We start from the raw sequence: 24,624 nt of genomic DNA, 5'->3' as shown, positions 1-24,624 counted from the left end.
TATTGGTAAAAGGATGCTGTAAATTGAAAAACTTATTCATGCAATACATTTAATAAAAAAAAAAATTAGGTAAAGATAGAATAAAGAATAGAAATGAATGGTTATTATACTGTTTGGTAGTTTCAGTAGTTGAAGAGAGATAATGAAAATTTATGGCTTACTGTGTAAAGTGATTGCTTGTCGATCGTTCGATACTCGTAACTGCTGGATGTAAACAGACGTTTGGAAGCTTTTTATTTGTTTCTTCATTATAGTTAATGGTTACTTAATAATTATTTGAAATGAGTACATGCAATACATTTAATAAAAAAAATTGTGAATTAGATATCATAAACTATTAAAATAAATCAGACTGCTAACAAATACGTATTTTTTAGAATTCTTCTTCTGTTTTATTATTACGTTACATATACGTATTTTTCATTATAGCTGTCAGTAACTCGGTATCTCCATTAGGTAAAGATAGAATAAAGAATAGAAATGAATGGTTATTATAATGTTTGGTAGTTTCATTAGTTGAAGAGAGATACTAATGACAATTTATGGCTCACTGTGTGCAGGAAAAATGATTGCTTGGCGCTCGTTCGATACTCGTAAGACGGGTAAGAGCTGAATGTAAACAATCGATTGGAAGGTTTGTTTTTTGTTTGTTTGTGTATTATAGTTAATGATTAATTAATAATTATTTGAAATGAGTACATACTGATTATTTATACATTTTATTGGCATATTCTAAGCTTTTAGCTCTTAGGTTTAGATGTCAGAATCATAGACTAGGCTACAGTAGCAACCGCTAACATAGGCTAGGCTTATTGCTAAGGGACATATGCTAAAGTCCTAATATATGCAGTAAAAATGGGGTTGAACATTACATGCAGTTGAATATTACTCAAGTATGTACAGTATTTTGCCTTTTTGGAGTCATATTTCTTCCGTCGGATCGGCGTTGTAACCCTAGAACATGTGTTTTAGGCCTGGAAATATAATTTACTGGGGTGTTTTTGGAGGGCTTGGAACGGATTAGCCATTTTACATGTAAAATGTGTTCCAAGATACGAAAAACTCATAATACGAAGGCCGCCTCGGAACGGATTAATTTCGTATCTCGAGGTACCACTGTACCTGGTTTTTTTAATAGTTTTATCACAAAAAGTGCATTTAATCATGAAATTTATATGAAATTACAGTAATTCGTGGATATTTCTCATAGAAAAATACTGCGAATACACAAAATTTTCCCCGCAAATAATAGGTAGATATGGTTCGTAGGGAAATCCATGAATTCGTGAGTCCGGAAATATGGGGTCCGCTGTGTAGGGGCATTTTGTCTCATGTTGTGGTTCCTGTGTGTATGCAGTATCGGTTAGCCACGCTTGTGTTTCTGATTGTGTGGCACCTCCGGATCCCTCACTGATGCATGAGTGCCCAGTGGCGTCTGAGACTGAGCTCCAGTTGTGCCTAAGTGCTCATTGGCGCACGAGTGCCCAGTGGTGAGGAAGCGCCCAGTAGCGCCAGAACTCCCTTTTCCGCCTGAGTGCCCATTGGTGCTGTGCTCTCTTCAGCACCAGTTTTACCTGCTGTTCTTTGTAGTTTGACTCCTCCTTCTGTTGGTGTGGTCGATCCTCATCTCTCTCCCATGTCTTCTGCTGGAGAGGAGGATCATGCTGTAGAGAAATCCAAACCCCCAACAGCTTATGGAGCACATTTGCTGTTTTTCCTGAAAAGCTACCCCAAGTCTTTCAAGCCAGCTGCTCCTGCTTCTACCCTTCAGATAAGCAGCATTTCTTCAGACTCATCTAAACTCCTTCATATGATTTTTTCTACTTCAGCCAGGAAAGCCATGAGTGAAGTTGAAAGTTGGCCAGCAAACAAGAGAGTACAAGGGAAGGCCATCTTTTCTTTCCCTCCCTCCCTCTTCAGTGACAAAGAGAAGGCATTTGTTTTATGCCATTGAGGAGTCTCCCTCTTTGGGTGTTTCTACCTCTGCCCAAGGGGACTTCTCAGGTTTTATTGAGTCTTCTCAGAGGTCAGCTTTTGCAACTGTGAAAGTGATGTTTTCCTTGGCCGAGATAGACCTCTCATTTGTAACTTGTTCAAGATTTTTGAAGTTACAAGTTTTATGGAGTGGGCAATTGGCGTTCTTGGTAAGAAGATTTAGGATGCGCCTTCAGTATTAGCAACTGTTTCCTCTGACCTCTTGGCAGTCCTCTCATGCTTGGACAGAGACATTAAAAACAGTTCCTGTGAGCTTGTTTCTATGTTCACGATGTGGATGCTTAAGAAATGAGAACTGTGGTGCTTCTTTACTTCTAAAAAAACTCCTTTACTTCTAAAGAAGTTACTTTGGCCCAGAAATTGTCCCTTCTTTTTTTACTACTAGTTCGTGACTTCCTCTTTCTACAGGATGTGGTGAGTGACTTGCAGAAGAAGTTGACCCAGGACCTGCTCTAAGTCCTCTTCTTTGCAATGATTGCCTTCGTGGTGGCAAGTAGAGACCTTAGCCCAAGACGAGGAAACGTACGCTTTACAGTGAACCCTCCATAATCGCGGATTTCTCTTTGAAACATATACCCCTATTATTCACGGGAAATTCTCATACAGTGGTCCCCCCGTATTCATGGGGGATGCGTACCCCCCCGTGAATAGTTAGAACCTGCGAATAGTTGGAACCCCTATAAAGATGCTTTAAACCTCATATTTTGTTACTTAAAACACAAGAAAAACCCACTAAAAATTTTCATACCTGGTTTTTTTAATAGTTTTATCACAAAAAGTGCAATTTATGATAAAATTGTTAAAAAAACAGGAATTTGTGGATATTTCTTATAGAAAAATATTGCAAATAGGTGAATTTTCTGCAAATAATGTGGGGAAATGTTCCAGAGAGAAATACGCAAATGCGTGAGTGCAAATCCGGAAAACGCAAATACATAGGTTTCACTGTATTCCTGTTTTTTTTTATTTTTTTTATTTTTTAGCAATTTCATTATAAAATGCACTTTTTGTGATACAGCTATCAAAAAAACCAGGTATAAACAGTTTTAGTGGATTTTTCTCGAGTTTTACTAACAAAATAGGCAGTTTTAAGCCTTTTTATAGGAGTTTCAACTATTCACGGATTCTAGCTATTTGCCGGGGAGAGGGGAGGGTCTGGTATGCATCTGTCGTGAATAGGGAGGGAACACTGTACATCTAAAGAGATCAAGAAGTCGTTTTCCAATCCCATCCCTAAGAAGTGAGGTCAGTCAACCCCATGCAGCAGTAGGTGCCCGACTCCATCGTTTCTGGCAAGAATGGAGCAGAAAATTTGGGGAGTAGAGGTCCTCAGGGTAGGATACTCTATTCTTTTTGTCACCTGTCTGCCCTTAGTCAAGCAACCCATTGCCTTGACGGTGTACTCTCTTGGCTCAGAGAAGTATTCCGTTCAGGCCAAAGAGGTGTCTGCCCTTCTTCTAAAAGCAGTCGAGAGAGTGGAGGGTCTAGAGTCCGAAGGCTTCTACAATAACCTGTTTTTGGTCGATTCTTGCTTCTATCCACAAAGGGGACTGGATGGTCTCCCTAGACATGCAAGACGTGTACTTCCATGTCCCCTTACATCCAGACTCGAGGAATTACCTGAGTTTTGTCTTTAAAGACTAAGTCTTTCAGTTGTGTGGCCCTTTGCTTCGGACTGACAATGGCACCTCAATTTTTCACTCACGTCCTTGCTCCTCTAGCGAGTTGGCGCCATCTTAAGGGGGTCAACATTGCACTTTACCTAGATGTTGGCTCCTTCGCTCTCTGACGGAGTTGAGCTGCATGGGAGACCTGCAGAAGACATTGAAGTTAGCTTGAGAGCTAGGTCTTCTGATCAATCTTCAAAAATCCCCAATCCCCACTAGTCCTGACACAATGGATAATATATTTTGGAATAACTCTGGACTCTCTTTGTTTTCAGGCTTTTCCCTCCCCCAGGAGAGTAGAGTCATGCCTTCACACAGTGGATAAATTCATCTCTCTCCCAAAGTGTTCTGCCAGTCTCCTCGGAACTGTCCTCCATCAAATGGGAGACTCCACTTGAGGATCCTACAGTTTTATCTTTGGGTCATGTGGAACAGGAAAAAGAAAGGCTACTGGGATGAAGGTCCCTATCCCCCACTGAACCCAGAGCAAAGTTTTTATGCAGACCCATCTGACTTAGGCTGGGGAGTGTCAGGGAACCTGAAAGAGTTGACGGGTATTAACCTGGGTTTACAAGCTTTTGCATCAGAAGTCCGTGGCTGGGTAGTTGCAGTACACTTGGACAACACAACAGCCCTCTCATATATTTCCAAACATGGAAGAACCCACTCCTCGCTTTGTGAGGCGGTGAGAGACCTTTTTCTCTGGGCCAGCATGAATTTTACAAGGATGGTGACAAGATTTGTGCAGGGCAAAATAAACATCTTAGCAGACCAACTCGGTCAACTCAGTCAACACAACCAAGTCATGGAATGGAATCTGGATCCAGTGGTCTGCCTAGAGCTTTGGAAGTTGTGGGGAATGCCAATGATGGACTTGTTTGCAATCGCCAAAAATCATCAGCTTCCACTTTATTGTTCTCCGGCTCCAGATCCAGTGGCATAGGTAGTAAATGCCATGCTCCTGGATTGGTCAGACAGGAACTTTATATAAGCCTTTCCACCCCTAAGAATGATAAGGGAAGTCTGACAGAAGTTCCAGTCTCACAAGAATGTTTAATTGATTCTCATCGCCCCATTCTGGCCCCTCAGAAATGTTTTCTGGACCTAATAAGTCTTTTAGCAGATTTTCCCAGGTTACTCCTCCAAAGATGAAAACTGCTCAGACAACCACTACTGTGTCTGACAGGGTTCAAACTGTCGTCTGACTCCTCAGAGCTCAAGGCTTTTCGAGAGCGGCTGCATAGGCGATCTTGAAATGTTGGCATCAGTCATCCTCTAACAGCTGTCAGAGCAAGTGGTCCAGTATACACTCTTGGTGCAGAAGAAATTAAGTCTTCTTCTTGAACATCTGTAACAGAGATTGCTGATTTTCTTCTGTATCTAAAGACATTGAGATTTTTCTTCATTCACAATTAAAGGATATAGATCAATGTTAGTTCTGAATTCAGACACAGAGGCTTAGACTTTTTGTCAAATCAAGACTTATCAGACTTGATTAAGTCTTGAAATCTGCAAGTGTGATTGTCTTTTGGTATCTGCAAGCAAAAGAAAAGATACTCAGCAGGTCTCTTGGAATTTGGACGTGATCCTGAAATGGTTGTCTGCCCTCCCTTTGAACCCCTGTCTTCTGCTTCTCTCAAGAATTTAACCAGGAAGACCCTTTTCCTAGTAGCCTTAGCTTCAGCCAGAAGGTGAGTGAGATTAAAGTCCTCGATGAAAAGGTTGGGTTCTCAAATTGGGATACTTTAGTCTTGCAAAGAATGAGAATCCTGCTAAACCTTGGCCTTGTTCTTTCACTATTAAGATTGACTATCATGGTAGGAGTAGAAGATGAAGAAAGGTCTCTTTGTCCAGTGAGAGCTTTGAAGTTTTACATTCGAAAGACAGAAAACATTAGAGGGGCCAATAACTTGTGGCATTCTGTTAAGGACTCCTTTCGTCCTCTCTCTAAGAATGCTCTCTTTTTCCCAGAGGCCTCATTTGCGAGGCACATCCCCAGGTAGAGGTGGAGGCGCTACCTGTCCTACAGGTAAAGGTTCATGAGATTATGGCAGTGGCTACATCTATACATAAAATCTCATTTTATTATAAAAATATTTTAATTACCTTTTAAAGTTTGTGTTTTCAATTTCTTTCAGTGAGAAATTATAGTAATGGCTACACTGTAAAAACACTGTATTAATTTTTTTAAATGCTGTATATGTATAGGGATAATTTTGTTCCATCTGATAAGTATTTTGAAAACTATAATCTTTCTACTGTACTTAAAAAGTTGTTTTATTTAGCAGTCAATCTACAGATAGTGGAACTTTCAGTTGCTTTCATGGCATATCTTCTTACTACTGAGTTAAAACTAATGCAGTGAAAACTTAGTTGAAAAATGAACAGAGAAAATATTTGACTGTTCCAGATAAATGTTTGCTTTACAATTTGTAGAGTTCAGATTGTTTAGGGCATTGCTTGTTTTAGTGCTTTATACAATAAATGTAAAGAAGAAACTTAATAGACTGTTATTTGAACTGCCATAATTATATGTTTTAGATAGCTAAAAATGGGAGCAAGGAAAAGTTGAAGTTAGACAGCTAAGTGAGTAGGGACCATAGACAACTGTTAAGAAAGAATAGGCTTAAAGCTTGTAGCTTTGGGCCAAAAGGCCTCTGTTCCCATAGGTTATCTGCTGTGTGCTATATAAGCCATGTGATAAGTGGTACCCTCTTATGGGATATTGTCTGTGGTGAGTTTTGGGCTTTTAAATGCTGTATTTTGTTATGTAAAACTTTACTAAGAGCTTCTTTTTGCCTAGTTATATTGTTACACTTTTGGATAATTGTTTTGTCTGAATGATTGATTTTGACATGATTGGGTAAACTAGTGCTGTGCAAGTGAACCATAATCCAGATGGTGATAGGCTGCATAAATTCATTCTGTAGATAAATGATGATGGGCTGCATATATTAATTTTGTAGAATCATACATAATTCATGTCATTTGCTAATCTTAAATATTGTCATATCATTGTTACTCAGGAACAGTTGCAAAGGAATTTATTACTAAAGATAAAAAAATAACATGACAAGAAGTTTCAGTACAGTCAGTAGTCAAAGGTACAATTTTAGTTTTAATCTAAGTTAATGTTAAACTTTCATGCACATTAATTAATTGTTTTTTGGAGGACATCCGGTGAAATGTCAGTCTACTTAAGAGTCAAGGACTCCAGGATCTCTTGAGGTTATGGGAGGTACTTTGCTTAAGAGTGCTCGTAGCAAAGAGCAGTGGTATTTAGAGATGTAAACTAGCCGAAGTGCTTGCCACATGCAGCAGAGTTAGGGTAGAACTAATGGTGCTTTGCATTGTATGTCACTTCTCTGCACCATTGCTTTGCATCTACTTATCATTTGCTGCAGTTTTGAGCTATGTAAATGAATCTGGAAATTTTATGAAGTGCTGAGTTGAAACTACTTTTATTAAATATCATTAGCAACAGTTACCAATCTGTTTTTTTCTTTTTATGTTATTCACTCCATCTAGCAATATTTCTTGTACTGGATTGGTACCAATCTCAGTTAATGTAGACTGTCATGACAAATTGTTCTTGGTTTCCATTAAAGTTCTGGACTTAGGTTTCTCAACCATATCTTGATAAGAAAAATGTGTATATTTTTAATGTAAATTTTGCATGAATTTCAAAATGTTATTGAAAAATGGTAGCATTTTTAGACAGTGTTTTACTGTTTGTTAGAAGTTGCTCTTTATCCTTTTATATCAAAAAGGTGATTTTTTTTTTTATTTACTATAGAATAATTCCCCTTTTTTTCAGGATGCAGAACAGGTAACAAGTATGTCAGTTCATCCGAGTGGAGACTTTTTAGCAGTTTCCACAGAGGGTCCTGTTGTAAGAGTATATGATGTGAATACCTGCCAGTGCTACGTTTGTCCTTATCCTCGTGAGCATCATGTTGGTCCAGTTACTTGTGTCCGTTATTCTGCAGATGCTAGAGTGTTGGTATCATCTTCAAAAGATGGTGATATTAAGGTGAGTTTCTCTACAGAACTGCAATTTTATTGAAGGTATCCAGATTATGTTAATTTGAATGTTTTAAAAAGTAAAAGGCCACCATTATATATTAAGATTAGCCTACTACTTCAGCTTTTACAGTATGAAAGTTATTTAGTGCTAAAAATACAAAACTTTTGTCGTACTAAATTATTAAAAGGACATTTTCTGTGAACGATAAGACTTAACAAATGATTGATATAGAAACTAGAGTGAGTCATTCAGATAACTTTTATTAATTCTTTGTCTGGCTGACAAGTTACATAATAATGAAAAAGTTAGTTCTGGAAGGTTGTTTAGTGATTCTGTTTACAGCATCCTTTTTGGCATCAGCTCCTTCTTTTGCATAGTTGGCTTCATCTGTGCCTGTGGACAAAGAGATTTTGGGCAATACAAATTGAGATTTCTATCTTTACTAGGCTACAAGTATCATCTTTAGTATACACATCAATTAGAAAACTTGAGAGGAAAAAAATATTCTCATACATCCATCTTGCTATTTCTACACATATAGCAATTTTTATTAACCATTCACTATGGAAGTGAGACATCTGGATCAACATATGATTGAACTTGAAAGTTTGAATTGGACATACGTACATGTATAATGAATTACCTAAAACTTTTAAACATGCATGGAGCTTTCTAGTCATATTCCAGTAAGTCTGCACAATTGAAAATAGTGAACTGCCTGTTTTCTTACATTACACTCAAGTGTGGTTAGTAACACAAACGTAAAAGAAAGTTATGCCCAAGGGGGAAGGATTATTTTGAGGAAAAGGATATTTCTATTCATTGTACTCCACAGTCACGACTTTCCAAATCCTTGCATCTGTAAGTATTGTCTTATCTAGTTTTAAACTCACCTCCTCTTTGGATAAAGCACAGTCTAAGCATGCATCTATTCTTAGTTTATCATGTAATTGTGCAAATATTACTGATCATCATTAAGAGTGTAGTTGAACTTATAAGACAAAGTTCTTTACTATGTATATCAAGTGCTTTATACAGATAAAGTTACTGAGAATACAGTCAGTGCATCCAAAACTATGTAAACTGTACCAATGTGTAATCACATAAAAAATGGCAGATTTTATGGAATAATTCCTAACAGTAACGAATTGAAATAAATTAAAACCATACAAAGCAATTTTGTTATGTCTTTAAATAGATCACATTTTTCTAAACCTTGGGCTTTTGATGAGTACTCCACAAGGCTAATATAATACTCATCATTGAGTGGAACATGTTTTGATGTACTCCTAATTTTAGCTAATTTTAAAAAATGTCCTGTCGGGATGTTTTGACCTACTAATTTGAGTAAATAGTAAAACAGGAGAACATCATTATGATTAAAGGCCAGTATTTAGAAGAGATATACTACTAACATTATGAATGTTAATTTTAACATGACACTGGTGTGTGAAGCAGAAATATGAATAGGTAGTAAGAAACAGATGATCACCAACCTGAATGAAATGGAGAGATTGCCAGACTTCTGGTAAATAAAAATATCTCATCTGTAAATAAGATTTACTATGTTCAAAGCCCATCCTACCATATACATATAGTGGAAACATGAACACTGACAAAGAAAATGGTAAGATATTTTGACAAGGCCTCCATAGAATTCCAAGATTCATGGTCAGTGTAATGAGATAATTTGACTGATTAGTGGTAGAAAGGTGAGGTTGTTCTGCATTTGGAAAATAAACTGAGATCTCACAAATTGAGATGGTTTGCCATATGGTAAGAAGGGAAGATGAATAGTTGGTCGGAAAAGCAATAGACATGGAAGAAGATTGACAAAAACTCCTTGAAGGCCCATGATATCATGGAAATAGGGCAGATATGGATACCTAGACCAAATTGGAATCCAGGTAGAAAGTTTGTAGATAGATGAGAATGAGAGAACTCATTTCACTTCTTGCACTGTTATAAAAATGTAAATGATAATGAACTGTCTCACTAACTAAAATGTTAAGATGCATTTATATCAAATACAAAACATTTCAGGGCAGCCCCATGAGAATTAATTTTTCAAATCAGTGGTCTCTTTAAACTTATAATTACATTACAAAATATAAAATCAGGGAGGCTATGAAGAGATTTATAGTTGTCCAGTGTTATATAAAAATGGATAATTACTTTCCCAGATGTAGTCATTACATGATTTTTACCTTTTCAGCTGATATTCATAACTTAACCTCATTTATTGCTATATAGTGATTCATTGAATAATTTTAGGTTAACTAGACCATTAAGCTGGAATTCTCAATTTGCACTCTTGGTAGAGTTATGACTGACTGCTGGTCTTCTTAATAACTGGAGTTGCTTTTATATTTTATTTTTGAAGCTTCCAAGTAGAAAACAAAGTGGTAATCCTTATATTCAGTATTAGTTATCAATGCTTCATTGTTAGTATCTTTTTGATATTTGATTAATTTTAAATTTTGTATTAGCCTATATATGTAATTTTCTTTTTAGTTTTCACCCCCAATGTCATCATTGGTGTTTATGCACTATCCTTGTTAAAGGTGTGGGATGGCGTATCTGGAAGATGTGTCCAAACATTTGTTAAAGGTCATGATGGCGCTGAAGTGTGTTCCGTATTGTTTTCACGTAATGGAAAGGTAAGGATTTTATGTTCATTTATCAGAGAGGCTAGTGTACCCTTGCCATCAAATTGACACCAAAGTGTAGACATTTTTTAACCATAATATTTATGGCATACCTAGCACAATATGTACAGCACTACTTGTTGAAGTTCACTACTTCATGAGTGTTAAAATATGTATGTAAAAGAATAACTCTATATGTAAATGGTCCGGTGCCTTGCCCCATATTTATATGAAAAGAATTACTGGTATGAACTAACTAACTATAAAACATTTGTATAGCAATTTTAGTTGGGCTGATGTTTGTTAATTTTACTAGAATCTTCATAATATAGTGAATTAACTGAATTTATTCAACCTCACCACCCTTTCTTTCCTTTAAATTTGTTTGCATGACACTATAGAATAGTACTGTAAATTAATATCAACAAAAACTATTAAAGGACATCAAAGTACTAATCTAGCTAGGATAATTATTTTGATAACAGAGAGAGGGCATATTATGGACTGGTCAGCAGTAGTAGATTTTTCTATTTTTGTGTGTCAGTTTTTTTACATATGTAAATGACTGTTGTTTAATAGAACCCCAATAATAATATGCTGCCATATGTTTTGAGTACTGTTCAAGATTGTGAGGGCCTTACTTTGCATTTCCAGGCTTGCATATGAAGCTTTGCAGCTGATTCTTTGTGACTTGACAGAGTTAGCATTGTCATTCTCCCTAGAATACTGTTTATAAGGCAGTCCCCAGTTATTGGCAGTGGTTCTGTTTTGACGGCTTAATGATAACCAAAAATCATGATTTATGGTGCCAATAACCAGAAATCAGTTCTAGCCGAACATTGCAGATTTTTGGTGCTAGACAAGTGCCATAAAACCAGATTGCCGATAATCAAGTCCGTCGATAACTGGGGACTGCCTAATTCATTACCATTGTTATGTTTTTTCAAACATTCATTCCCTTCTCTGCTTTATCTTTCAGTTTTGTTCTTTTTATTTTGCTTGTTCTGGATTGTAACATCCCCTTTTTCCTTTATGCATTGCTCTATGCTTCCCCTTACAAAGATCAGTGAGCACTTCGTGAAATTCCATGTGTTTCTGTGTAACTGCTTTTATTAATATTTTTAATTCAATTCATCAGTTTTCAGTTCCTGTCAGGGATAGTTTGATATTTGCATGTAATTCTGTGCTACTCGTGATTAGGATAAGTACCCCTGCTGTATATATCCTAGCCCTCATGTGGTCGACAATATGACAAATTTTTAATCAATTTGTATTTTTCATAGCTAACAAACCTGAGGTCTTAATAATAGGATAAATCTTCTGGCACCAGATGGAAACTAGTTAAAAAAACAATAAAAAATTGTATATGTAAGGAATATGTAGTATCTGGCATCTAAGGCATAGAAGAGGTGGAGATCACCAACCACGCTTGAACCCTGTGGTGCATTTAGTCTTTCTTCCAACCCAGATTATTAGAGGTGTGGCTAAAGGTGGACAGTCAGTGTTAAGACCTCAGGTTTGTTAGCTATAAAAAATGCAAATTGATTAACAATTTGTCATTTGTTCCTATGCGGAACAGACGTTTGGGCTTAAGAACATGATAGACTTGCACTTAGAGGGAGGTACAAGAATCCTGAACCGACTGAAGGTTAGGCACACCTGACCACTCGTCCTAGAAATGAGTTATAAAGAAGGGGTCTAACCGTCTAAGCCTGTGAGAGATTGGATATATAAACCATATACATGGAATATACAAAATACAGACAGTAACATACACAATCAAGATCCATGAGACATGATAAAAAAAAAATGAATAAACGGTACTATCCACACAATAGCTGAGGTAGTATAAAAGATAGTAATCATAATACTGGTAATAACAGTTATAATATTGGAGAGAGAAAAAAAGCATTGAGTTAGTTAGTGCACAGATTATATAACTTAAATTTCAGCTAGAGACCTTAGGTGTTTACAAGTAGTCAGGTCCAGAGAGCTAAATACAAAAATTGATGTAGAAAAACTTTAACTTGATAGTATTCACAGTAATAATGAAAAAGTAAAATATCAGCAATAAATATAATAATAATGACAGATTCTGCAGGTGACACCTTGCCAATACAGAGATTAAGTCCTTTAGGGAACAAAGGCCTCATTTTCCCATCTTTCCCACACTTTAGATCTTCTTGCTTCACTCCTTAGGGTGCTTTGTAAATACAGAGACAATACAGAGACATGTCCAGATTCTAGCAACAAACCATGCCAGCCAACAAGAAAAGGATTTGTGCTGCTGTACTCACCTGCATCAAGCCAGCTCCAGCGTATGATGTCTAATCTTCAACCTGCCCATAGGAATGAAGAATGGAAAAAAGGGAAAGAAAGAGACCAGTCATCTCACTCATGCTGTCTTCCACACAATCATCTTATCATGATATGGAATGTCCAACCAGGGGCACTGGATGAGTACACACCTTGTTGGGCAGACATCACCAGACCCAAGAAAAAATGTGTCCAAGGACCTGCGGGCAATATCCTTCGGGTAAAAGGAAGTGAAAGTGGTGTGGTCTGCCAAAGCCAGGAACGAGCATTCAAAATCCTATGAATAGACAAGGTCTTCTTAAAGGCCAGAGAACTTATTCCTCTGATGTCATGTGCTCTTGCATGCACAGTATTGGTGACAGAACTTGAAGGTGAGGAGTAGGCTTGCATAATCACCTCACTAACCCAAAATAAAATGGTATTCTTGGACACTTCCTTCTTGGCTCGGCCTTTGCTAACAAAAAGTCTACGACACTAGGTCTTAGGTGGTGAGTCCTTTTAGATAGCAATACAGTGCTCTGACTGGACAAAGCATAACACTTGAAGATTGTTGTCAAAAAATCCTTCAGGGAAAGAATGGAAAAGGAGGCAAATCTGTCATCATGAACAGAGGGATTTTGAGTCTTAGCTATGAATTCCAGGACAAATTTGAAGGCTATGGACCCCCAACCCCTGGTGTGTTTTACATCATAATCTAGACCATGAAGCTCGCCAGCTCTCTTCAAGGAAGCCAAGGCCAGGAGGAAAACTCTCTTCAAAGTCAGTTCCCTGTCTGACGATTGATGTAGTGGTTCAAATGGAGCCCAAGTGAGCTACCCAGAACCAGAGTAAGGTCCCACGTAGGAGGTTTGTGTTTTCTAAGTGGACAAGACTGTTCAAAGCTCCTGCATAACACAAGAGATCTCCCAGGATGAATTGATGTCCCTGCCCTTCAGACATAGAACTAATCCCAAGACAGCCCTGTACCCTTTGATAGCAGACACAGAGAGATCCTTGATTATAAAACAGGTGGAAAAGTTTAAATACTTAGGATCTACTTTAAGCCAAGCGGGAGGATGTGAGGATGAAGTTGACAGTAGGATAAAAGCTGCATAGGGAAGTGGAGAGAGGTAGCTGGAGTAGTATATGTGATAAGAAAATGCCAATCAAGCTAAAAGTCAAGATCTATAGCACAGTGATAGGACCAGTGTTAATGTATGGATAAAAAACATGGGCTCTAAGAAGAAAAGAGGAAATAAAGCTTGAGAGAACAGAGATGAGAATACTGAGGTGGATTATGGGAATATTGCTACTCGAGAGATTAGAAAATGATGACGAAGGGCAGGCAGGCTTAGTAAAGATTACAGAGGTAATAAGAGAATCACGATTGAGATGGTATGGGCATGTGTGAGGATGGATGAGTGGAGGGAGTGAAGAGGGCTTGGAAGGAACCTTTTAAGAGGAAGATCAAGAGGGAGACAGAGAATTAGATGGCAAGATAAAAGTGAAGGAAAATAGGGAGAGAAGAGGTTTGGTTAAGGATGATGCCTTTGATAAAAGGCAGTGGAGAAAGTGTATCAGGCAACCACACCTTAATATAGGGATAACAGTGGGAAAGAAGACAGAAAGATGCTTCTCTGTTGTGAGGAAGATCAGAAAGACGCTTCTCTGTTGTGAGGAAGATCAGAAAATCCACTATCCACTGAATAGAAATTCTGAGTGGAGAGAAACCCCGTCAATGACACCAATCACAGTAGACAGTCCACTTGCCTTGGTACATGGCTGACGAAGATCTCCTGAGGTAGCTGGACATCTGAGTTGCTACTCTGTGAGAAAAGCCTCTCACTTGCAAGAGATACTGGATAGTCTCCAGCCATGAAGAGATAAGGACCCTACCAACTGGTGGTACCTCTCTACATAAGGTTGGCAGAGAAGGTTTTGCCAAGGGGAAATTTCTCTTAGAACTGCTGATAGATCTGGGAACCACTCTGCTTAGGGCTACAAAGGAGCTACCAGGGCCATCCTGATATTCCTGAAAATCATTACTCTGTTCAGGATATGACGAATCAGGCAGAATGGACAAGGGAAGGAGTGTACTTCTAGATTGTCCAAGGATGCTGAAGGGCATCCTTTGCCACAGCGAACGAATCTGGGACCACTGAACAGTAGATTTCTAGTTTCCTGTTGAAGCAATTTGTAAAGAGGTCTAACATAGGTCTTCCCCATAGTGAAATTGCCTGTCCAATATGTCCTGATGCAGAGAAAACTCTGTACCTAAAACTTGACTCTGACAACTTAGCTTGTTGGCCACCACATTCCTCTTTCCTGGAATGTACCTGGCCATAAGCTCCACTGAGTTATCAATCGCCCACTGGTGTAATTCGACTATCAATGATTGAAGTTGGCAAGACACTAGACCCCCTGTATCTATCACTATTCCCAGGTATAGAATCCCCTGGCTGGGAAGTAGATTGGACTTCTCCAGATTTACTACGAAGCCTAGGCTCTCACAACCGGAGAAAATGGCACCTGTCCTGAAACAGTTTTTCCCTAGAACTTGCCAATTGTCAAGATATCTCAATTGGCAAATCCCCTGAGCATGGGCCCATGTCGACACTAGGGTAAAAACCCTTGTGAATACCTGTGGAGCAGCCAATCTGAAACAAAGGACCTTGAACTAGAAGACCTGCTCCCCGAAACTGAAGCGGAAGAATTTCCTGGACGAAGGGTGGATTGGAATCTGGAAGTAGGCGTCCTTCAAGTGTATTGATGGCATGAAGTTGTTCTCCCTTACAGCTGCCAAGACTGTTTGGGGTGTCTCCATCCTGAACCTTGTCTTCTAGATAAAGTGGTTCGACATTGCAAGGTCTTATCATTGGCCTCCAATTGCCAGTGGCCCAAAGGTACTAGGAATATTTGATTGTAGAACCCCGGGGAAGCACGATCTACTTTTACTGTGCCCTTGCCGATCATCTAAGACACTTCCTCCTAGAGAGCCAGGTGCTTTGGCATACGTCAAGTGCAGGAGAGGATGATCAGAGAGAGGAGGGAAGTCGAACGGAAGTAGATAGCCTACTCGAAGCATCTACTAACCAAATTTCAGCTCCGTGCAATTGCCACTTGGCCCAATGGCTCACCAGGCATCCACCCATCCCTGGCAATGGGCAGGGAGTGGCGCCCTCTCAATCGACGACCTTACCTGCCCATGCCCCTAGCCCCCCTCCCTGAGAGGCCCTAGTGAATGTTGATGGCTTTGAAGACTTTGGAGCTGGAGGGCGAGAATGAGCCATGGATTGTTGGTGTCATACCGCTGTCTGTCTATTACAGCCTCCAACTGATATCTGGACAGGAACTGGGACTCTAGAAGATCTCCATTCTGCAAAAACAACAAGGAATCCATTAGATATGAGATGGCCTTCACACCAGACTGAAGCAATCTGATGAAAGAAAGAGTGCTGACACATCCTTTTGCAGATTGGGACAACATTATCCTAGCCACTGCCGATGACCACAAGTCCAGCCAAGAGACAGTTTAAAGGGCAGAAGAGGCAGTCAACTCCAATGTAGAAGCCTCTTGAAAACTCAATGAAGAACCCTCAGCCCTAACTTGATCCAGGGTTAAGCCAGGTTTCAGACATATCACATCCAAATCAACCTGCCTACTCATCAGCTGTACCAGACTAGTCGAGTAATACTTCTTATGCTGCACAAGAGGGGTAAGAAGCAAGTTAACCCACAAATTAGTACTCGGGTGTCCCAGATATGAGATGGCCTTCACAGCAGACTGAAGTTATCTGATGAATGGAGTGCTAACAGATCCTCTTGCAGATTGGGATGTTATCCTAGCCCCTGCCAACAACCACAAGACCAGCCAAGAGACAGTCTGAAAGGCAGAAGAGGCAGTCGACTCCAAGGTAGAAGCCTCTAGAAAACTAAATGAAGAACCCACAACCTTAACTTGATCCAGGGTCAAGCCAGGTTTCAGACAAATCACATCTGAATTAACCTACCTACTCATCAGCTGTACCAAGAGGGGTAAGAAGCTTGAAAGACCTGTTAGAACAAAGAGAATTCTCCTGTCCCGAGACCAAAGAATTGACTTGCTGCAAAATCAAATTAGCATGCCTGGAACGTGGCAGCTCAAACAAAGTCTTCACATCCTTCTTTGGCCCAAGCAAGGCCTCTATATCTACAGGGGTCAAAGAAGATGGAGTCTCAGTCCTCTCAGAAAGAATCAATAACCTCCATGTAGGAAGAAAGAAACTCCTGACTTTCCCCAGTCTCTGGATCCTGCATCGAAGTTCACCAAGTTCAAAGTCCTGAAGTAGAAGGCCGAGAAAGATCCCTTTTACTTCCTCTGGCCACTGGAGAGCTCCTCAAAGGACCACATCTGCAAACAAGGAACATGAACGTGAGTCCGTCCCAGATCGAGAAGTATCATGTACGCAGCCGTTCGACGATGAATGACGTATGTGAGACCTTCTGGGAGAAGGAGAAGCATGAAATCTCTGCCTGGATGAGTTACAACCCGACTCTGGAAGGTGAACAACGAACGCAAGACCTAGGAGAACGAGACGAGGAAACCCTAGGTTTCTTGGAAATTGATGAGAGACATGGCCGTCAGCAGCCTCACAGCCACGTCCAGCAACTACCTCATGGCCATCAATTGAAACATGTCTGTGGGGCGTAAGCAACAGGCAAGGGAAGCTCTAGATTTAGCAGGTAAACCTGACCTCTGAAGAGGAAAAGAACATCTTGAGGGTCTCGATGCAACTGAATTTTCAACATGAGGGATCACCACATTTGACTTCTTAATTGGAGCCTTGTCATCCTTATGATGAACTCGAACAGGTTGAGGAGATGTAGAACAAGTGAGAAACATCTGAGGAGAAGAAGGGGGAAGATCATCTTCCACAGGCACGTGAATGTGAGAGAAAGAATCACGTCCACGTACATGAGGGATCACCACATTTGACTTCTTAATTGGAGCCTTGTCATCCTTATGATGAACTCGAACAGGTTGAGGAGATGTAGAACAAGTGAGAAACATCTGAGGAGAAAAAGGGGGAAGATCATCTTCCACAGGCACGTGAATGTGAGAGAAAGAATCACGTCCACGTACATGAAGAGGACTCTCGTGTCCATGTGGGGAAGGAGACAACACAGCTCTCAGGCTCCTAGAAGGCAAAGCGATAAAGTCCTCATTCCTCCATCTAACTCTAGAACGAGGAGGGGGAGATGAAGGCGAACGAGACGAAGAAAGTGGTGATCTACGATTTTTCCTCTTAGAGGTACCACAGTACAGTGAACCCCCCGTATTCGCAGACTCCAGATTCACGGACTCACGTATTCGTGGATTTCTTTCTGGAACATATACCCCCTTATTCATGGAAAATTCACCTATTCGTGGTGTTTTTCCGTGAGAAATATCGACAAATTGCTGGTTATTATAAATTTTATTATAAAATTAACTTTTTGTGATAAAACTATTAAAAAACCAGGTATAAACATTTTTAGTGGGTTTTTCTTGAATTTTACCTAACAAAATAGGCAGTTTTAAGCATTTTTACAGGGTTTCAACTGCAGGGGGGCTGGTACCTATCCCCCGCTAATACGGGAGAACACTATACCTCTCTTGAAAACAAAAGTCCAGTTTGTCTGTCATAACCTGCTTGAACACCTCTGATGGATTGGCAACCGTCTGGGATGATGTCACTGAGGAAGCTGAATGTGATGTCATGGCAACAGGCGGGGAGTGTGATGACACTAACAACACAGTGGAGTGTGATGACACTAACAACACAGTGTGCGTTGGACTCTTAGCCCGAGTCAATGGCCTCGCTGATGGCAAGATAAAGGGTGACCCAGGATGAGGTGTAGTTAAAGATGGCAACTTACTAGGTGGCAGCACGTGACCCAAAGTAGTGGAGGCCGGAAGGAGGGGGTACTGCTGGGGGAGCCATAGCTGAAAGGCATGCAGACATGAAATGGGGCAACAGCCCTTTCAAGGAGGGGACCCCTCATAGGCCTAAGGAAGCCCACACAGACGCCATCTTGTGTGAATCGGTCTCCTGAAGGATGGATGTGTAGACATCCTGCGATGCTCCCTCTTCTTGTAGAAGTTCTTCCATTGCATAACAGGCCAGGAATAACACTCCAGGCATGGATTGGTTACATTACAAAAATTAGCATGACACCTACTGCATGTTGTATGGGGGTCAGTCAAGGTGAAAACTAGGAAGTGAGAGCGAGGGAACCCTTGAAGGCCAGGATACATGCGTTGATGTGCCCACAACTTATTAGAACTGATGGAGGAATCCATAATATCACACAAAATGACAAATTTTCTTAGACAATATGTATTTTTCATAGCCACCAATCGAAGATGAAAAGCAAGGAATCTTGTGAGATCTGGCAATGCGTGCACCAAAAGGCAGGAAGGAATCACAGGCCATTTAAAAAACCACCTTGGGAGGAGGAGAGCAAAAGCGAACATCTCTCCAAGGTGGCTGAAGAAAGACTAAATGTGTCGCAGGTTCAAGCGTGGTCACTCTTCTATGCCTTAGATGCTAGATGCCACAGATTCCTTGCATATACAATCTTTTATTGTTTTTTAACCGGTTTCCAGGTGGCACCAGAAGATTAATCCTATTGTTAAGACTGAAGAGGCTTGATCCACATATGGACAAATGTACACTAGGGGTCTCTGAACCTTGAAGGATACAAGTTGGTGCAACTAGGATTTTTTGCATAGAAGTACATAACTCAAAACATACATTTTAGAGTTGATATTGAAAAAGTGTTTAATCTTAAAGGAATATGTTTTCTGTAGTTATTTCTGTCTCATAATGTTATGTATATGGCATTTCTTAGTAACTTTTCTGTATAAGTATTTCAAGGAATATCCATCTGTTTCTATTCTATAGTGTATTTTTTTGTAGTAAGATGTAATAAAGCCTGTTTCAGTGGTGGTGGTGGTTGGTTGGTGGATGAGGATGATGAATAAGCATCAGTGTGATTGATGGATATTTGGTAGTGTTGGAGCATAACTGCTTCCAGACTGTTTAACATGATTTTGTTATCAGTGAAATATAGATATAGATAGATATAGATATAGATATATATAGATATAGATATATATAGATATATAAATAGGTATAGATATATAGATAGATAAATATAGATATATAGATATAAAGACATTAATCCCAAGTTTCCATTTTTTAAATATTCATTTTTTTTCCATTCCAGTATATTCTGTCATCTGGACTAGACAGTGTTGTAAAATTATGGGAGTTAACAACTGGCCGTTGCCTTATTGCTTATACAGGAGCAGGTTCAGTAGGTAAGATTCTTTAATCTTACTTTATATCATCACTATTATACGTATATCCTTTATTATTTAATTAATATATATATAGGTAATTATAGATCTTTTCAGATGATTAAGAGCATTATATTTCTTTTCAGATGATTACGAATATACCATTTTATTAGTGACCTCTTTAATGTCTTTATTTAAATATACTGTGTTGTAGTGTCTATGAGAGGAGGTACAATTATGCTATTGGTATATAGCATTGGATCACTTTACGAAAGATATCGTTCAGATAATTTTTCTTTTCATTTCACATATAATAATTAGTTTGAGAAATTTTTTAAATTGAAAAATGGAATAAATTATCACAAGTAAAAAATAAAACTGCATAAAAAAACTTTGTTTTATGTAGTTAAAATTTTAAGTATTTTGTCTGAATCATTATGAAATATTTCATTATGTTTAGATGTGAACAGGCCTACCAACCGTGTCAACAGAGTATCATCTGTATAAAGAACTGATATTTTGCAAATACGTGAGTGGAGTTTGGCTTATCTAATGTTATCAGATTATCATGTGTTCAAAAAACTATGTATCTGTTAAAAGGTAAAGTTTTTGATTTAACAAATAAGACATAATTATCAAAAATATTACATAATTTATAGCTTCTTTTCTTAAACTGATTACAGTTTGCTTCACTGAAGGGTGGTGAAATACAGTGTTGCATGAGATTCGGTTGGCATGCCTGCAATGTCGAATGTTTAGTAGAGTGTTTGGATGCATAATAACTTCTGAATCTTACATATGCAAATTTTCTTTTTAATTCCATCAAAAACATCAGATTGAAATACAAAATTTTACAAATATGGAGAATTCAGATCCTATGTATACCAGAGAAGGAAATTGGTAAAGACGTGTGAAAGGAGTTTCGGTGCTTTTGGGAGTTACACTAAATATGTGGATAGCATTTATAAACTGAAACTGCCTAGAAAGTGCACTGTAATTATAGGGGATAATCATAATTTACTGTTGTTTTTCTTTAATTTTGTTTTGAAAGGATATATGGACACTTTTAGATGTTGTTGCTCTTTAATTATATTCTAAAGCATTTATTTATATAAAATATTTTTATTCTAAATGAAATTTTGTAATGCTGCGTTTCAGCCTCTTGCTCACAATCAATATTATCTACCACCCATTATGGATATTTATATGGAAATACATTATTTTTGTTTTTCTGTTTTACCTCTTTGTAATGTAAACATTTTTCTCTCAATTCAGTCCTCAGCCATAAGGTTTCAGAATTAGGCCATTCAACTGAAATTATTAATTATATATTTGCATAACAGCTATAAAAGAACACATTATTAGTTATAGAAATCGAATGCCACACAATTACCTATAAACAAAATCATGCTGCATATCATAGGATTCTCCACCTTTCACAGACCAGGCAAGGATCATTAGGCCTAGTTAAACATTTATTTTACATATTTATATATATTTTGATTATGATAAACAAAATATAAAAATTTTTGTTTTCAATGCTGTACATACAAAACATATAGGCCTACAATTTTGAGTGCTGAAATAAAACCCTCTTCAGACCAAAAAAATGGTTAGGCTGAGTTACAAGAAACAATTAATACCACAATTATTAAAGAAGAAAATGATGAAAGAATGATAATAATTTTAATTTCCTTTAAACAATGTTATTTAGCTCACCTGCCATAATGTCCATTAGCGAGTGACTGGGTTTACTGGGTTTTTGTTGTAGAATAAGCCAGCTGTGTGTAGGGAAAGGATCTTGCTCTAGGGCAACCTGTAACCAATTAACAGAAAATTAGTATGTCACCATAGCACATCTTGGGCTTGCATGGCCAGGTGAATAGTTGCCAGATACTGCTTGCTGTATATTATACTTCCATATGCCTATTGTCTGAAACATTAAGGAAACTGATGTAATACTTTGTAATGTAATGTGACTGTACTTCCCACCATGTGCCTTTTCTTAAAGTTTTACTTTATTAAAAGATATATTGCATATGTATATTAACACTAGCTGCCTTTACTTTAGTGGAATGAAGGGAAATAAATACAAAGGCTTCTTCATTTCAAGTTTATAAGTGTTCATGGACACTTGCCCACAACAAGTGGTGTACTAGGGCTACTGTAGACAGTATCTGGATCAGATATATTGTCGTAATGAATGTCCCATATATGTCGGCATGTAAGTCAACATTTGAAGACAAAATCTGTCTCCAAAACTAGTACGTAGACTTGTATGTTGAATAAATTATGAACCTTTTCTACTGAAGAGTAAAAAAATGAAACTACCTACCCGACAGTTTTTGTACATATACCACTTGCCTTAGCTCTTGCAGCCCACCACAGTTATGTCCTTTTAAAGTAAAAATTATAATAATATCAATCATTTAACATGCTTACAGTAGTAGAAAACCCTGAAAACCTGCCACTAACACCAAGCTGTTGAAATAGCATGAGTACAAAAAGTAAAACTGGGTGTTTCAGTAAAAATTACAGAGCCTTTCAAGAACATGATAAGTGTGGTTTGGCCTTATTTTTCTGCTATTTAAGATATGCTTGTGTAGCCTATGCGTGATGATGACAGGTAAAGTACATCAGATTTTATGGATTAACTATTTGGGTTAACTCTTGATTATTGAAAAGTTAAATTACAAATATCACATATATATGCACTTGCAGGGGAAGTGGTGCTGCCTTAAAACTTTTTTGTGGATTGCCTTATCTGGTGAATTTAAACTTAAACCTGAATTACACCTCAGAATTTTAGGGGTTGACTGATATCCTGGCATATACAGTGTGTTAATTTGCCTGGTTTGGAAAGATTTTATGATAAATTACCTCCAAGTTACTTTCTTATTCATGAGATACCTGGTATTGTAGAATTAAGCTTTTGGCATGTCAATTAAAATACTTGAAATGCTCTGAACTTGGCAAGAGAGACTATACTGCATTAGATGAAATTAGAGTGGTTACCTATCTTCCTTTGGGAGGAAAGCTTCTGCTATTTGCATATTGCCCGAGGCATTTTTAGTCCTTTTGCCAGGTTAGTCTAGATTAACTTGATAAAAGGGATATTTTATTTCTATGTTGCTTAACGCTGTTTTAATCTTTTGCCAGGTCGCCAAGAACATAGTGCCCATGCCATGTTCAATCACACAGAAGATTTTGTAATGTTTCCTGACGAAGCTACTACATCTCTCTGTGCTTGGGATGCTCGTACTGCTCAGCGAAAAAATTTGTTATCTTTGGGTAAGGAAATCTCAATTTAGGTAAAATTTAAATTGATGACTAATGTCTTTTTCCATTCTTTTGTTTCTTATGCAATTTCAGCTAATTCCCCTCTCTTCAAGTCCTTAGCTGTACTCAGTCACCCTCCCAGTAAGGGATTATCACTTATAGTGTGCCTTGAGTGTCACTGCAGATCGTATTTCAAGTTCTTTGTAGCAACCCATCAGCCCCAGGTTGTGTTGCTTTATATCATTTACTTCTTATCCATTCCCCTTTGGTCTCTTTCCACTTGGTCGTCCAGCTTCTTTAAATGTAGCTTGCCCTCAGTTTCCACCTCTCATAACACTTCTTTCTGGTGATTCTTATAAGGATAGAGAAATGTGACGGTTAAATTTATATTTATATATGTACTGTATACCCCTGCCCACAGGATTTTCTGGCATTTTAGAAGAACTTATCCGTCATAGGATTTTAAATGCTGGTTTCTGACTGCATCAAACCACTTTCATTTTCTTCTTCCTGAAGGATGTTACCCAGAAATCCTTGGACACCTTTTCCTTGGGTCCAGTGGTGGCTGTTCAACAGGTGTGACTCATTCAGTGCCCCTGGCGGGACAGTTTGTATCTTGCCTAAGATGACGGTGTGGAGTAGGGAATGAATGAGATGACTGGTCTCTTTTCTTTCCATTTTCTTTATACCTACGGTCGATTTGAAGAATAATGTAGACACATCATACACTGGTGGGACATTGCAGCCATACTGTTACAGCACTTCTGATGTTCCATGCAACATAGAAATCTGCTTCTCAGTAGCTTCAACTCCTCTCTTCAGCAAGGGAGCAAGGAGAGTGAGGGGTGGTGACAAACCTGTTACTTTTGGCTATCATGGTTTGTTGCCTGCCTTAACAGATAATAGTTCTTCTCAACTTCCTTGTATGCAGAATCTGGACATGTTTCCTTGTATTTAAACCCAGTGGATTGAGTGTTAGATATCCACATATCTAACATGTCAAAGGCTGAGGTCGTCTTCTTTAGAATTCTCATTTCTAAGCAGAATAATCAAGAGTGCCGAACCTCCAGTCAGTTCAGGATTCTCATACCTCCCTCCAAGTGTGAGTTTATCCTATTGTTGAAGCTGAAGATTTGTTCCGCATATGAACAAATGACAAATTTTTTTATTAACTTGTATTTATAATAGCTAACAAACCTGAGGTCTTGACATTGATTGCCCACCTCTAGCAACCCCTCTTATGTTTCATCCTGGGTTGGAAGAAAGACTGAAGTATCACTGGATTCAAGCAGACTCTGGACTCACTTCCACCTCACCTATGCATCAGATACCAGATGCCACAGATTCCTTGCATTAACAATCTGTGATTGTTTTTAACTGGTTTCCAGC

The 24,624-nt window shown here is 38.5% G+C and overlaps 1 protein-coding gene across 1 annotated transcript in view; it reads left to right on the top strand.

The window, feature by feature from the left end:
* The window catches only part of LOC135219159 (cleavage stimulation factor subunit 1-like), a 150,893-nt gene that overhangs the window by 86,964 nt on the left and 39,305 nt on the right, over nucleotides 1–24,624 (top strand). Inside the window, exons 5-8 of the mRNA XM_064255683.1 lie at nucleotides 7,480–7,695; nucleotides 10,254–10,349; nucleotides 19,884–19,977; nucleotides 23,116–23,247. Coding sequence (XP_064111753.1) covers nucleotides 7,480–7,695; nucleotides 10,254–10,349; nucleotides 19,884–19,977; nucleotides 23,116–23,247 — 538 coding nt within the window. The remainder of the gene's footprint in view (nucleotides 1–7,479; nucleotides 7,696–10,253; nucleotides 10,350–19,883; nucleotides 19,978–23,115; nucleotides 23,248–24,624) is intronic.

Source organism: Macrobrachium nipponense, chromosome 1 (assembly GCF_015104395.2).
Source record: "Macrobrachium nipponense isolate FS-2020 chromosome 1, ASM1510439v2, whole genome shotgun sequence".
Taxonomy (NCBI): Eukaryota; Metazoa; Arthropoda; class Malacostraca; order Decapoda; family Palaemonidae; genus Macrobrachium; species Macrobrachium nipponense.
This window is presented reverse-complemented; position numbering and strand designations above follow the sequence as displayed.